The 13,540-nt window shown below is 41.0% G+C and overlaps 1 protein-coding gene across 1 annotated transcript in view; it reads right to left on the reverse strand.

Moving 5' to 3' along the window:
- PIGU (phosphatidylinositol glycan anchor biosynthesis class U) overlaps positions 1–13,540 on the reverse strand; it is a 108,566-nt gene that overhangs the window by 72,571 nt on the left and 22,455 nt on the right. The window contains exons 5-6 of the mRNA XM_003788112.2: positions 6,005–6,114; positions 3,689–3,789 (exon numbers count right to left, since the gene is read on the reverse strand). Of these exons, the coding sequence (XP_003788160.1) occupies positions 3,689–3,789; positions 6,005–6,114 (211 nt within the window). The remainder of the gene's footprint in view (positions 1–3,688; positions 3,790–6,004; positions 6,115–13,540) is intronic.

Here is a 13,540-nt window from a genome sequence, read left to right on the forward strand (position 1 = left end):
AAAAAAAAAAAAAAAAAAAATGACAGACTGAATGTTAAATGGTTTATGTGGTAGATTGTACCACTGGCAACCCAATTTTCTACCTCCTCTATGTCCAAACCCTAAGCCATGTAATTTTACAGTAATTTTACAGCCTTCCCACTGTGAACGGGATGAGAATCTCCATCCCTGGGCTCAGCTCTGTGTTATGTTTTGATCAATGGGATATTAGCACATGTGATGCAACCACAAACTTAAAAAGCACATGCCTAATTAGGCTTACTCACAATTGTGCTTCTGCCATGACTATGAAAAAAACATGCCTAAGTTATCCAGGAGGATAAGAGACACGTGGAGCACAGCCCAGCCTGGATTAGCCAACTCTTGCCAGCCATGGATGCATAAATGAGGCCCAGTGAAACTGGCCAACTGACTAGCCACGTCCAACTGGATCAGTTGATGCTTAGCTAACTTACAGATGTATGAGTTAAGTAAATTATCTTTAAGCCATGGAGTTTTGAAGAGGTTTGTTAAATAACTTTTTTGTGGTACTAGCTAAATAGTATAAGATTTAAAAATCTAGAAGCAAAATAGGGGGAAAAATCTGGAAATAGATACCCCAAATGCTAATAGAGGGACTTCTAGTTAAAAATGGTAGATTGATCACATGTGTTTATTATCTCTCCCTCCAAAAACTTCACTGAAATAACAGTAAGGGGATAAAACTAGTATTAAACCACAGAGAACATAACATAATAGCAAAATAAATTTGAACACAAGGTGGAAAATATAAAAACAGGTGAAAGAAGAATAAATGTCTTGGCAACATGGAAGAAATTACAGCTTGGGAACTTATCCCACAGAACTTCTGAGAAATTCAGCACCTGAGGACATCAGGTACTACGGAAGGTAGGAATAAAGTACAAAGATGAAAAATCAAACAAAAAATTTGTATACAGACCAGACAAACCATAGGTCTCATCCCAAATAGGTGCAATAAAGTGACCAGCCCACATACCCTGTCCTTCTAACTTTCTGTTCCACCCACGGGAGATCACAGTTCTGGAGAAAGAGCCCCAGGTCTAAGAGCTACCTAACACAGGAATGGGCTAAGGAAGGTACGGGCTGAAAAGTAATGAGACTGTATGGAAGTCTATTGTCTGAAATCAGCCACCTTCCCCGTTCCTGCTCTCCCAACTCTAGCAGCCAGTCTTACCTATGCTGCTAGACAGTGAGCTATTATGACTCTCCACACCAAAAACATCCAAACTCTGTTAGCCCAGGCAGGAAATTAAAAGATTCCTCTCTGGAAAACTGAATAGTTTCAGAGGAAAATAAAATCTACAGACAATAACATTTAGCGATGCCTCCAACAAAAATGCACAGCTTGGGCAGTGCCTGTGGCTCAAAGGAGTAGGGCGCCAGCCCCATAGGCCGGAGGTGATGGGTTCAAACCCAGCCCCAGCCAAAAACTGCAAAAAAAAAAAAAAAAAAAAAAACAAAAAAACGCACAGCTTACTTCCTGATCTCCCTACAATGAGAATGATCCCCCAACAAGCCCTGCCTGTATGCAGAGTTTCCAGTTAATGTTAGTTCCTCACTCTTAAACAGAAACAGATAAGCAGAATCACCATATATAAAAGAAAATGCCCCCATATGAAATAACAACCCCAAAACAAATAGGGATGAGGGAGGAAGGTGCAGGAAGACAAAGAGATTATGTTTAAAACAGATAGAAACTGAAAGAAAATACTCAGTAGAGGATACTGTGGTGATAAAATAAAAATAGGATGCTTCAAAGAAAGAACTGGAAACTAAGAACTTCAAAATGTATTATAATAAATAAAATTTTAAATTCAATAGAACAGTTTAAAGATAAAAACAAGAAAATAGGCACCTGTAGCTCAGGCGGCTAGGGCATCAGCCACATACACCTTTGCTGGCAGGTTCGAATCCAGCCCGGGCCTGCCAAACAACAATGACAACTACAACCAAAAAATGGCCGGGCATTGTGGCAGGGGCCTGCGGGCCCAGCTACTTGGGAGGCTGAGGCAAGAGAATCGCTTAAGCCCAGGAGTTGGAGGTTGCTGTGAGTGGTGATGCCATAGCACTCTACCCAGGGCAACAGCTTGAGGCTCTGTCTCAAAAAAAAAAAAAAGAAAAGAAAAGAAAATATCCCCCCACAAAGAGGAAGTACACACGAGGGGAAAAAATATCTGATCAATCAAGAAAGTCCAATATCCAAATGACATCTAAAAAAGAAGACTGAGAAAACAGAGAATTTGAAAATAATATCAGAACTAAAGAGATAAGAGAACTAAAGGCCATTAACTTCCATATTGAAAGGGCCTATCAAGGGCTCAACATAATGATAAAAACAAAACCTGTCAAAACATAGCATTATGAAATCTCAAAACACAGGACAGGACAGGCACAGCGGCAGTCACCTGTAATCCTAGCACTTTTGGAGGCCAAAATTAAAGGATTGCTTAAGGCCAAGAGACCAGCCTGAGCAATACAACAAGATCCTATCTCTACAAAAAACAGAAAAATTAGCCAGGCGTGGTAGTGTGCCCCCGTAGTTCCAATTACTTTGGACGCTGAGGCAGACTGAGGCTGAGCCAAGGGGTTTGAGGTTACAGTGAGCTATTATGACAATGCTCTCCAGCCTGAATATGATGGGACCCTGCTCCCTAAACAAACAAAAAAACCTACTGAAAATAAAAAGAAGATACTAACTCTTTCAGAAAGAGAAACAGGGTTACATACAAGGTCATCAAACTGCTCAACAGCAACTAAGAGGTTAGAAGACAGTGAAACAATGACTTCAAAATTCTGGAGAAAAGTTGTTCCAAGCCCGGCATGGTGGCTCATGCCTGAAATCCTAGCACTCCGAGAGGCCGCTGCAGGTGGATTACCTGAGCTCACAGGTTCAAAACCAGCCTAAAAATAGCCAGGCATTGTAGGGGGCACATGTAGTCCCAGCCACTTGGGAGGCTGAGGCAAGAGAATCACTTGAGCCCAAGAGTTTGAGGTTGCTGAGCTATGACGCCACAGCACTCTACCTAGGGTGACTCTGTCTCAAAAAAGGAAAAAAAAAGTTGTTCCATTCTAGAATTCTGTACCTCACCCCACTATTAATTTGGTACTAAACTGAAAAAAGATATTTTTCCAACATGGGATGACTGAAAATATATATCTTATACATCCTTTCTCAGAAAACTATTAATACTAGAAGTACTTCAGAAAAAGAAGGGGGAAAATCAAGAGAGAGAAAGAATCCAGGAAAGAAGGAATACAGCACAGAAGAATTATTATCTGTCTTTTTGGAGACAATCTCACTGCGTTGCCCAGGCTAGAGTACCATGGCATCAGCCTAGCTCACAGCAACCTCAAACTCCTAGGCTCAAACAATCCTCCTGCCTCAGCCTCCACGTAGCTAGGACTACAGATGCCCACCACCAGGCCCAGCAGAACATTATTTAGAAACTATTTTAATAGTAAGTCTCTGAGTAGTAGGTTTTCAGGATGTTTTAATTAATTTTCTTTCTCTTAGGTAATCTAAATTTTCTATAATCATCCTGTATTACTTGTGTGATTAAAAATGTTTTTAAGTGTTGCATTGTTTTTTTAAAAAAATCCACAGCATAAGTGTTTCAAAACAGCATAAATCCAGAACTGAGCTTTACACTCTCCTTCAGGGTCTTACCTTTTATTGTAGTCAAAATGAAGAAAGCAATGAGGGTGTTGTTGATGGCACAGGTAGACTTGGCAACACAAGACAAAATCGTGTAGGGATTTAAGAGATAGCTGGGAAAGAACACAACATATTTGACATTAGTAATCCTGATCAATGGAGCAGGGAGTCCTGGCCACCACAGCCAGGAGGTTGAAAGATTTACTAAAAACATACTTGAAGGAAGGCAACTTCCTAGAAATGAGTTCTCCCAAGTAAAAAAGGATGGAGTCGGGACTAGGCCAATGAGTAAAAGGTGCTGAACCTTTACTGCCTATTTTGTGCTATGTGGTATATGGAAAACCATTGTATTCAATCATGACAGACATTCTGTAAACTAGTCAGATAAGTATTGCAGATGAGGTAACAGACTCAGTGGTTAAGTAACCTGCTGCAAATTTCACAAGCTAATAAATGCATTCAAAATCAGGTCTTTCTGGCTCTAAAGCCAATGTTCTTTCTACTACTTTAGACTTCAAAAATGATAAAATTCTACCAATTCCCACACAGCCAGCTATCTTAGGAATGGCTACCTTTATCTCTGAAAACCAGGAAAGTACATATTTTTCCACCAAGTTCCTAAGCTCTGACATGGACCAAACCAATCCAATAGGTCAGAGCAGCTTAGATTTAGCCTTCTCAGTAGTCAAACAGTATCCACTAGACCAGACTCCAAGGTCAAAATAAGTATCTACTGAAATCAACCATCCAGTTGCCATAGAACTTCAAAGATATCTTGACCTTCCCCTGGGGAAGAGTTAAACTGAAACATCAGCCTTTTCCAGAGGCAGGAAGGAACGGACTGAGAAAATGAATTTGAAATGATTTTGAGTAGAGAAACCTTAAGTAGTCACCATAGATTATTATTTTTAATTCTCTCCTGCTTCCACAAAGGATTAGAGGGAGGCAGCTAAAATAAGAACAGATAATAAAAATAATAGCAAAGTTAAAAAAATGGCAAAGTAAAAATAGAAATAAAGAATGAAGACCAAGGGAGAAAACATAAATAAAAGCAGAAAGTAAAGGCAAAGAACAGAAGACCAAATAGGTCTTCTGTCACATTGTAATAATCAGCTTCAAATCTGGTTCTGAGTTTCCTGGCAGACAAAGTGAAAGGTAGACCAGTTACATAATTCTGATTATCAGATAGAAAGAAACATACCAGTGTCTCAGGGAGAGATTATAATTATTATTCACAAATAAAGACCTTAAATCCAATACCTCCCAGGACTGTAAGATTAGCAGTTCTAGAGCCACAGGCCTAGAAATTGCTGGTATTTTTCCCAGCAACTACAGATAGGCCTGTTACACAATATTTAAAGGAACAGCTGCTGCTATGAAAAAAAACTACCTCCCAGGACACATCTGAGTCCATATGATTCATAATGTGGCTGAACCTAAAACTATTAAGGTAGTTCCCACTGTTTCTGAAACACGTAGATGTGAACTGATACCCCAAAATTGTTTGGTAGGAAGGAAAAGAAAAGCTATTTCTAAAGAGCAGGTGATGTTCAAGAAATAGCTGCACAGACACCTGTGTAAAACGCTGAATAGGAAATTCACACACAAAGTAGAGGGGCTCATAAAGCCCCTCTAATTCTTAAGTCCTAAGGGCATGTTTCCCCCCAAAAAAGTTGTTAACTCTGTATCTCGTCTGTCTTGTTTACTGTGTAACCCTAGCAACTAGTATATTAATAATATCCAATGACTATTAGCTGATCTAATAATTATTCACATTCACCTAGCTCAGAGATATAAATGGGAATAGCCTGGAAGAGTTAAACTTAATGGCACCATTAAGCCTCAGAAAGCCTCAATAAGTTCCTCCTCCACCCAGGTCATTCACTTGGAATGGGTTTGTTTCCCACTATAGTTTTCTGAACAACAAATAGGAGACTACATTGTACACGAAACATAGAGCTGCTCAACACAACAGCCCCATAAAGACCAGACTTTTATTCAATCCATATATCACAACTGAAGAACTTTTTCTTTGGAAACACTGGTTACAAGTAGGCTGGAGCCCAGATCAGCAGCAAGTCAAAAAGCACTTGTGAAGGGTTTGATTGTGCATATCCCTGTGTGAGTCTTTGTCCCAACAGAGACAGAATGGCTCTGTCTCTTTTGCTGGCCAGAACAACAGAACCCAGTTGTGCAACAGAACTACGGCAAATACTTGATGACTAAGACTACAAATCTCCAAAAATACAACAAATGACATGGGAAAGTCTCATCAGATTTTCCTTGCATCTGTTGGCACTGAGCCCTGTTTTGTCAGGGAATACTTACAACAAGGCCACTTTCAGGGGGATGTAACGCATTTCCATAGGGGTTCGGATGAGTTCGGCCACATCTGGGGCATACTGGTCCAGTTCTAGAAGGAGTTTCTGCTTTTTAAACTGGGGGATGGTGGAGGAGACAGAGCACATGAAACAAATTATTTCTTGTTATTTTTAGGATAAAGACAAAAGTCATTTCCACAGTCCAGATGTCCCTGTCTGGTCTGGCTCTACGTCCCCAGGCTCCTCTCACACTCACTCCCCCTTCCCACTCCCCTTTCTGAGTTCCAGCACTGTCAACAGGCCACTCCCCTCCTGCTCCCAGGCCTTTACAGTTGACCTGGGACAATTTCTTCTCTCTTTCCCGAGTTAACTCTCACACAGTCTTTAGATATCAGTTAAATTATCACTTCCTCAGAAAGTCACACTCCCCCTCATCATCTTCCCACCAGGTAAAATCCCCCTATTATATACACTTTTTCATAACACTGTTCACAGTTCTAACTCTTTCAGTTATTTCTGTGAGTTACTAATACCTATCTCCCTCATGAGACTACAAGTTCCATAAGGGCAGAGACCATGTTTATTCGCTTACCATCTATGCCTAACACCCGGCACAATGGGCAAACAATAAATATCTATTGAAGGGCTGCATGAACAACTGATGGGCAAAGCCAAGTTCTTAGCCATTTGTTTCTTCTTTTTTGAGTCAGAGTTTCACTTATAAACCCTCGGTAGAGTGCTGTAGCATCACAGTTCACAGCAACCTCCATCTCCTTGGGCTTAGGTGATTCTCTTGCCTCAGCCTCCCGAGTAGCTGGGACTACAGGCACTCGCTACAACACTCGGCTATTTTTTTGTTGCAGTTTGGCCTGGGCTGGGTTTGAACCCGCCACCTTCGGTATATGGGGCCTCTCACTGAGCCACAGGTGCTGCCCAATTTCTTAGCCATTTTAAAGAGCTATTGTCAGTGGCCTAAGGACTCCAAGGTTCCATAAGCAAAGTATTTTCAAACAAGGTGGAACAATCTCAAATGTCACAGCATGTTGGGTTTTCTTCCTTACTCTCCAAGTGTTTTTACTTCCACAGAAGAGTTATAGAATGGTCATGATGAAGAAAAAGAGGAGAGTTGGGTGTGGCTGGACAGCTGATAGTTAAGAGGAAGCAGGAAGGGGGTGGGAGGCTCTGGCTTTCCCCTGGTGTATCCCCACAACTTCATAGGTATATTCCAGAATGAAAAGAAGTGGTCAACCTTACGAGCAAACGTGGATCAGAATACAGATGGAAAAGCCTCTGAACCTAAAATTGGTGGCCCTGCTTATTTAATGACCAGAAAATTGGGTGGCACCTGTGGCTCAATGGGTAGGGCGCCAGCCCCATACACCAAGGGTGACAGGTTCGAACCCAACCCCAGCCAAACTACAACAAAAAAATAGCCAGGCGTTGTGGCAGGAGCCTATAGTCCCAGCTACTCAGGAGGCTGAGGCAAGAGAATCGCCTAAGCCCAGGAGTTGGAGGTTGCTGTGAGCTGTGATGCCACAGCACTCTATCCAGGGCAATAAAGTGAGGCTCTGTCTCTTAAAAAAAAAAAAAAAAAAGAAAGAAAGAAAAGAAAAAAAGAATGATCAGAGAATTTTTTTAGACAGTATAAAAATCAATGCTATTAACCTAGTAGAAAAGAGTGCTGCAGAGGACCCAAAGCAGCAAGTGCTTAATTATCTGTGCAAGTTAAAGACTTAATGATAACAAAGCAAGTCACAATAGAATGAATACTGTGTTGCACCATTTAAAAGCATGTGAAATAATAATATATGTTATTTAGGGATATTTACCAATGTAGTAAAAGTCAAGGCCACACGTGTGGGAAAGATAACCACTAAATTCAAAACCGTGGTTTCTAGGAGAAGAATAGGAAGATGAAAGTATCAAAAGGAACAATTGCTACGTGTAATTGTTTCAAGCTGAAAATAGGTTTGCAGGCATGTGTTATTCTTTATTTTTGCATGTCTTAGGTATTTCAGAATTTAAAAATTGTTTACATTTTCAAAAATTTTAGGAGAGTATCTCTCAAAAGAAAATCAAAAGGTCATCACAGGAATACAGGTAACACCAGATTTCTTCCATAGGTTTAGCACTTAATCTGAAAACCTAAAACAAACTTCCAAGACCTCAAGCGAACTTCAAAAACCTCCCATTCATTATCTGTTCTTCTCACAGTTGGAAAAGTTCAAGTTCAGTGGTGAAAGTTATCAGTAAGATTTATGGTGCCATTCACAGCTGGGGTTGTTCAATTAAAAGAACAAAATCTAAACCAAGGTGCTTTTATCAGAGAGAAGGAGGTTGGCTCAGCAATCAAGGACTCAGAGAAGACAGCTGCAGCAGTGATCGCTGCAGAAGAGGCCCCACTAGCTAAGAGTTCTGGACTTCTGCAGCAAAAAGGCCGCCCGGAGGGAATGAGACCCACACAGAAAGCTATTAGAAGGAAACAGAGAGTTCATCCAGGGGCAGCCAGAGAGACAGGTGGGAATGCAGTTCCATTCCCCAGACTGGAAGCCAGCCATCAGGACCACACAGAGAGACGAAGGCAAAGGTGACACTGTGCCAGCATCGGAAGATAAGTACTTCCTTGTAACTGCAATCTCAAATACTTTAAAACAGAAAACCTTCTGAAAGGAGTCTCCAGGAGGGAAGGAAGGGCAGCCAGGTCAGCAGCCCCCACATTCCCTGCTGCCTCTTTTTGCCTCTCTTAATCTCACCAGCACAGCCACCATTATGGCTCATCTTATAGACCCAATATCAAACAACTCCTCTAAGTATAAACAAAAATCCCTTTTAAAAATCTCAATTCTAGGCTCGGCACCTGTGGCTCAGTGGCTAAGGTGCCAGCCACATACACCTGAGCTGGCGGGTTCGAATCCAGCCCAGCCCGCCAAACAACAATGATGGCTGCAACCAAAAAATAGCCGGGCGTTGTGGTCCCAGCTACTTGGGAGGCAGAGGCAGGAGACTCACTTGAACCCAGGAGTTGGAGGTTGCTGTGAGCTATGATGCCATAGCACTCTACCCAGGGTGACAGCTTGAGGCTCTGTCTCAAAAAAAAAAAATCTCAATTCTAGACTCGGCACCCATCCTACAGTGGTTACAGCGCCAACTACATACACCAAGGCTGGTGGGTTTGAACCTGGCCTGGGCCTGCTAAACAACAATGACAACTATAGCCAGGCGCTGTGGTGGGTGCCTATAGTCCCAACTACTTGGGAAGCTCAGGCAAGAGAATTGCTTAAGCCCAGGAGTTGGAGGTTGCTGTGAGCTGTAACACCATGGCACTCTACTGAGGGCAACATAGTAAGACTGTCTCAAAAAAAAAAAAAAAAAAACAACTCAATTTCATCTAGCAAGAGAGAGGAAAGTGGCTAAAACTTTAAGGAAATTTGTTTTAATTATACATACATGCACAAACACACACACTCTTCAAGAAAATAGTACAGGGTCTGGGCTCAGCGGCTCACACCTGTATTCCTAGAATTCTGGGAGGGCAAGGTGGGTGGATTGCTTGAGCTCAGGAGTTCAGAACCCATCTCTACTAAAGATAGAAAAACTGGCCCAGTGACATGGTGCATGGCTGTAGTCCCAGCTATTTGGGAGGCTGAGGCAGGAAGATCATTTGTGCCCAAGAGTTTGAGGTTGCTATAAGTGACCATGCCATGGTACTCTACCCAGGGTACTCAAACCAGGGTAAGAGAGTGAGACTCTGTCTCAAAAAAAAAAAAAATTAGAAGTATAAACATAAATGAGATTTGGTAACACAATTTAAAATTCAAAACTAAATATATCTAGTAGGCTTGACGCTGATCAGATTTAAAGCAATCATAGGAGAGGTTTAAAATGACCTGAAGAGTGGTAATTTAGATGTTTTACCTTTGTGATCATTAATCAGCTTGCAGAAAAAATGGTATTCTTTTCCATTTCAATTCAATTTCTGAATTGAAAAAAATTTTCCAGGGCGGAGGCTTCCTTTACTTCACCCCACTACCCTATATAGCCCTTTCCTTGGCCGTTGGAAGATCTGAGTTTGCAAGGACAAAATTATCCTACTTCAAATAAAGGGCTTTTCCTAATCATTGAAACCATGTCTATATCCATTTACATCCCTCAAAACTATGGTGATAATGGACAAAATACTCCACCCCACTCCTCTCCAATATTAGCCTCAGCATGTTCCAAATTCAGGAGCCTATCCTCCAATTTACAGCCCTCTAATCACATTAAGAGGATCAGGTTTTTATCATAGTGAGCTATCAAGCCACCAGCAGCCCTTTTAACATGAACTCTTGAGTTCCAAACAGGAAGCACCGTATCACCACAGGACAAATATGGACTAACATTACTTTCGTCAAGTAAGATAGATGTAAAATGTCATGAAAACCAAGCAGTCAAATTCAATCAGCATTCATAGCCCCCAAGCTAACAGCTGAGATGGGGTAGGAGTGGGGTCCCTACCTGCATCATAGTTTCCCATGATATACCTGGGTGTAGACATAGTCTCGTTACCAGAGATAAAAAGTCTCAAATCCCAGCAAGGTTAACTTATTTTCAGACTATGCGACATGGACCCTTCTGCCAAAATAGAGAAGACAAGCTGATATTCTATCTAAATCAACAGTAGTTGTATTAATATCCTCGAAATCTGCCATTTAGAAAGTTAATTTTCATTGCAGCAGAAATAAAACTCTTATTCTGACCAAGAAATCTAATGCTCTAATAGTCTGAACTCTGAAGATGGAGAAATAAAAATATTCCAAATATTGATTTAGTCTTGGTAGTAACAATGTCTTAATGTGCTAAAAAACAGGGTATTGACAATTCCTTTGGGTTTTTTTCTCCCTCTTGACATCAGGCAAAAAAAAATCTATACATGTATCCACATAAACTCAGAAATAACAAATGAATTAAAATGATTGGTGCTCTAAATTAAAGGTATCTTTCTTATGAAGCCTTACTTTGTTAGCAAACTAACTGAAACTTTCCCATAAGCTCCCCCTGAGATTAAAAACTGTTTTAACTGGGAGGTGTGGGAGGTGTATTTATGACAGTTGAACAGGAAAAGAAAAAAGGAATACATGTGACATTACCATCTTTAATCAATTTTCATTAAAATACCATTCTTTGAACTCAGTGCCTGTAGCTCAAAGCAGCTAAGGCATCAGCCACATACAACGGAGCTGGCGGGTTCGAATCCAGCCCAGGCCTGCTAAACAACAACAACGACAACCAAAAAATAGCCAGGCGTTGTGGCAGGCACCTCTCAGCTACTCGGGAGGCTGAGGTAAGAGAATCACTTAAGCCCAAGAGTTGGAGGTTGCTGTGAGCTGTGATGCCACTGCACTCTACCCAGGGTGACAGCTTGAGACTCTGTCTCAAAAAAAAAATTTTTTTTTAAATACCATTCAGTTTTACATTTTGTTTTTTGTTTATTTCTTTTTCTTTTTTTTTTTTTTTCAGTTTTACATTTTGGTTGAAAAGAGCTGGGTGACTGTGTTCTAAAATGAAAGGTACCAATCCACCCTGATATTCATTATCTATATCATATATATCACGTATCTATCTCATGTATATGTATGCATGCATATACAGATTTATTTTTTTCCCCAGTGTTTAAAAATTTGAAATCACTTGGGTGGCACTTGTGGCTCAGTGGGTAGGGTGCTGGCCCCATATACTGAGGGTGGTGGGATCGAACCTGGCCCGGCCAAACAAAAAATAGCCGGGTGTTGTGGTGGGCGCCTGTATTCCTAGTTACTCAGGAGGCGGAGGCAAGAGAATCACCTAAGCCCAGGAGTTGGAGGTTGCTGTAAGCTGTGACACCACGGCAACCTGAGGGCAATAAAGTGAGACTCTGTCTCTAAAGATATATATATATATATATGTATATGAAACCACAGAAAAGTTGAAAGAATAATTCAATAAACACCTAGCTCCACCAGTTATTGACATTTTGCCACATTTGCTTTATCTCTACACATACACATGCACACAAGTTTTTTTCCAAACCATTTGAAAGCAAACTACATTGCAGCTCACTTTACAATTGCCAAATTACGGAAACAAACTAAATGCCCGCCAATCCAGGAATGGATTAACAAGCTATGGTATATGCATACCAAGGAATACTATACAGCCATTAAAAATGATCATAACTTTATATCTTTGTATTAATTTGGATGGAGTTGAAATACGTTCTTCTTAGTAAAGCATCACAAGAATGGAGAAGCAAGAATCCAATGTACTCAATTCTGATATGAGAACAATTGATTTTATTTATTTTTTATTTTTTTGAGACAGAGTCTCACTTTATTGCCCTTGACAGTGTGCTATGGCATCATAGCTCACAGCAACTCTTGGGCTTAAGTGATTCTCTTGCCTCAGTCTCCCAAGTAGTTGGGATTATAGGTGCCCACCACAATGCCCTGCTATTTTTTGGTTGTAGTTATCATTGTTGTTTGGCAGGCCCGGCTGGATTTGAACCCAACAGCTCCAGTGTATATGGCTGGCATCTTATCCACTTGAGCTATAAGTGCTGAGCCGACAACTGGTTTTAGTACATGGTAAGAGGAAGGAGAGAGAGGGAAGGAATGGAGGGACACCTCTTGGAGGCAGGACATTATTAACAGAGGGACTTCACCCTGAAACGCAAGCAGTACAACCTGGCTCATTGTACCCTCAATGATTCCCCAACAACAAAAATAAAATAAAATTTAAAAAGGCTCAGCACCTGTAGCTCAAGCAGCTAGGGCGCCAGCCACATACATGGGAGCTGGCAGGTTCGAATCCAGCCCAGACCCACCAAACAACAATGACAACTATCACCAAAAAATAGCCAGGCATTGTGACAGGCACCTGTAGTCCCAGCTACTTGGGAGGCTGAGGCAAGAGAACTGCTTAAGCCCAAGAGTTGAAGGTTGCTGTGAGCTCAACTACCATGACACTCTACCCAGGACAACAGCTTGAGACTCTGTCTCAAAAAAAGAAAGAAAGAAAGAAAGAAAGCAAACTACAGATACCATGACACTTCATCTTTAAATATTTTAGCATATGTAACTTCAAACAAAGACTACATAAATCTCTACTTATCTTAGAGAAGAAAATAGTCACTGCTAATTTATCTCTGAACTCCAGAGCTTATGAATCTGATGTCCAGTTATTTCATTTGTAGTCCTCAAGGGAATCCTGTTATTTTCCTTCAGCACCTTAAATTTTCAAGTCATGCTCCATTAACACGTACACACCTTGATCTTAGCAATACTAAGTCTCTAAAATGTAGTACTTAATCCTGCAGAGTAGAAGTCAAAGAGTCTTTGAGTCCCAACAATAGCTACATCTCAGGGAAAAAAAGATATATGCGCATACACATTCAACTTTCATACCATTTTATAGGTTTTTTTGTTTGTTTGTTTGTTTTGAGACGGAGCCTCAAGCTATCCCCCTGGGTAGAGTGCCATGGCATCACGCTCACAGCAACCTCCAACTCCTGGGCTCAAGTGAGTCT

The sequence above is a fragment of the Otolemur garnettii genome, unplaced genomic scaffold, assembly GCF_000181295.1.
Source record: "Otolemur garnettii isolate 467f Iridium unplaced genomic scaffold, OtoGar3 scaffold00025, whole genome shotgun sequence".
Lineage (NCBI taxonomy): Eukaryota > Metazoa > Chordata > Mammalia > Primates > Galagidae > Otolemur > Otolemur garnettii.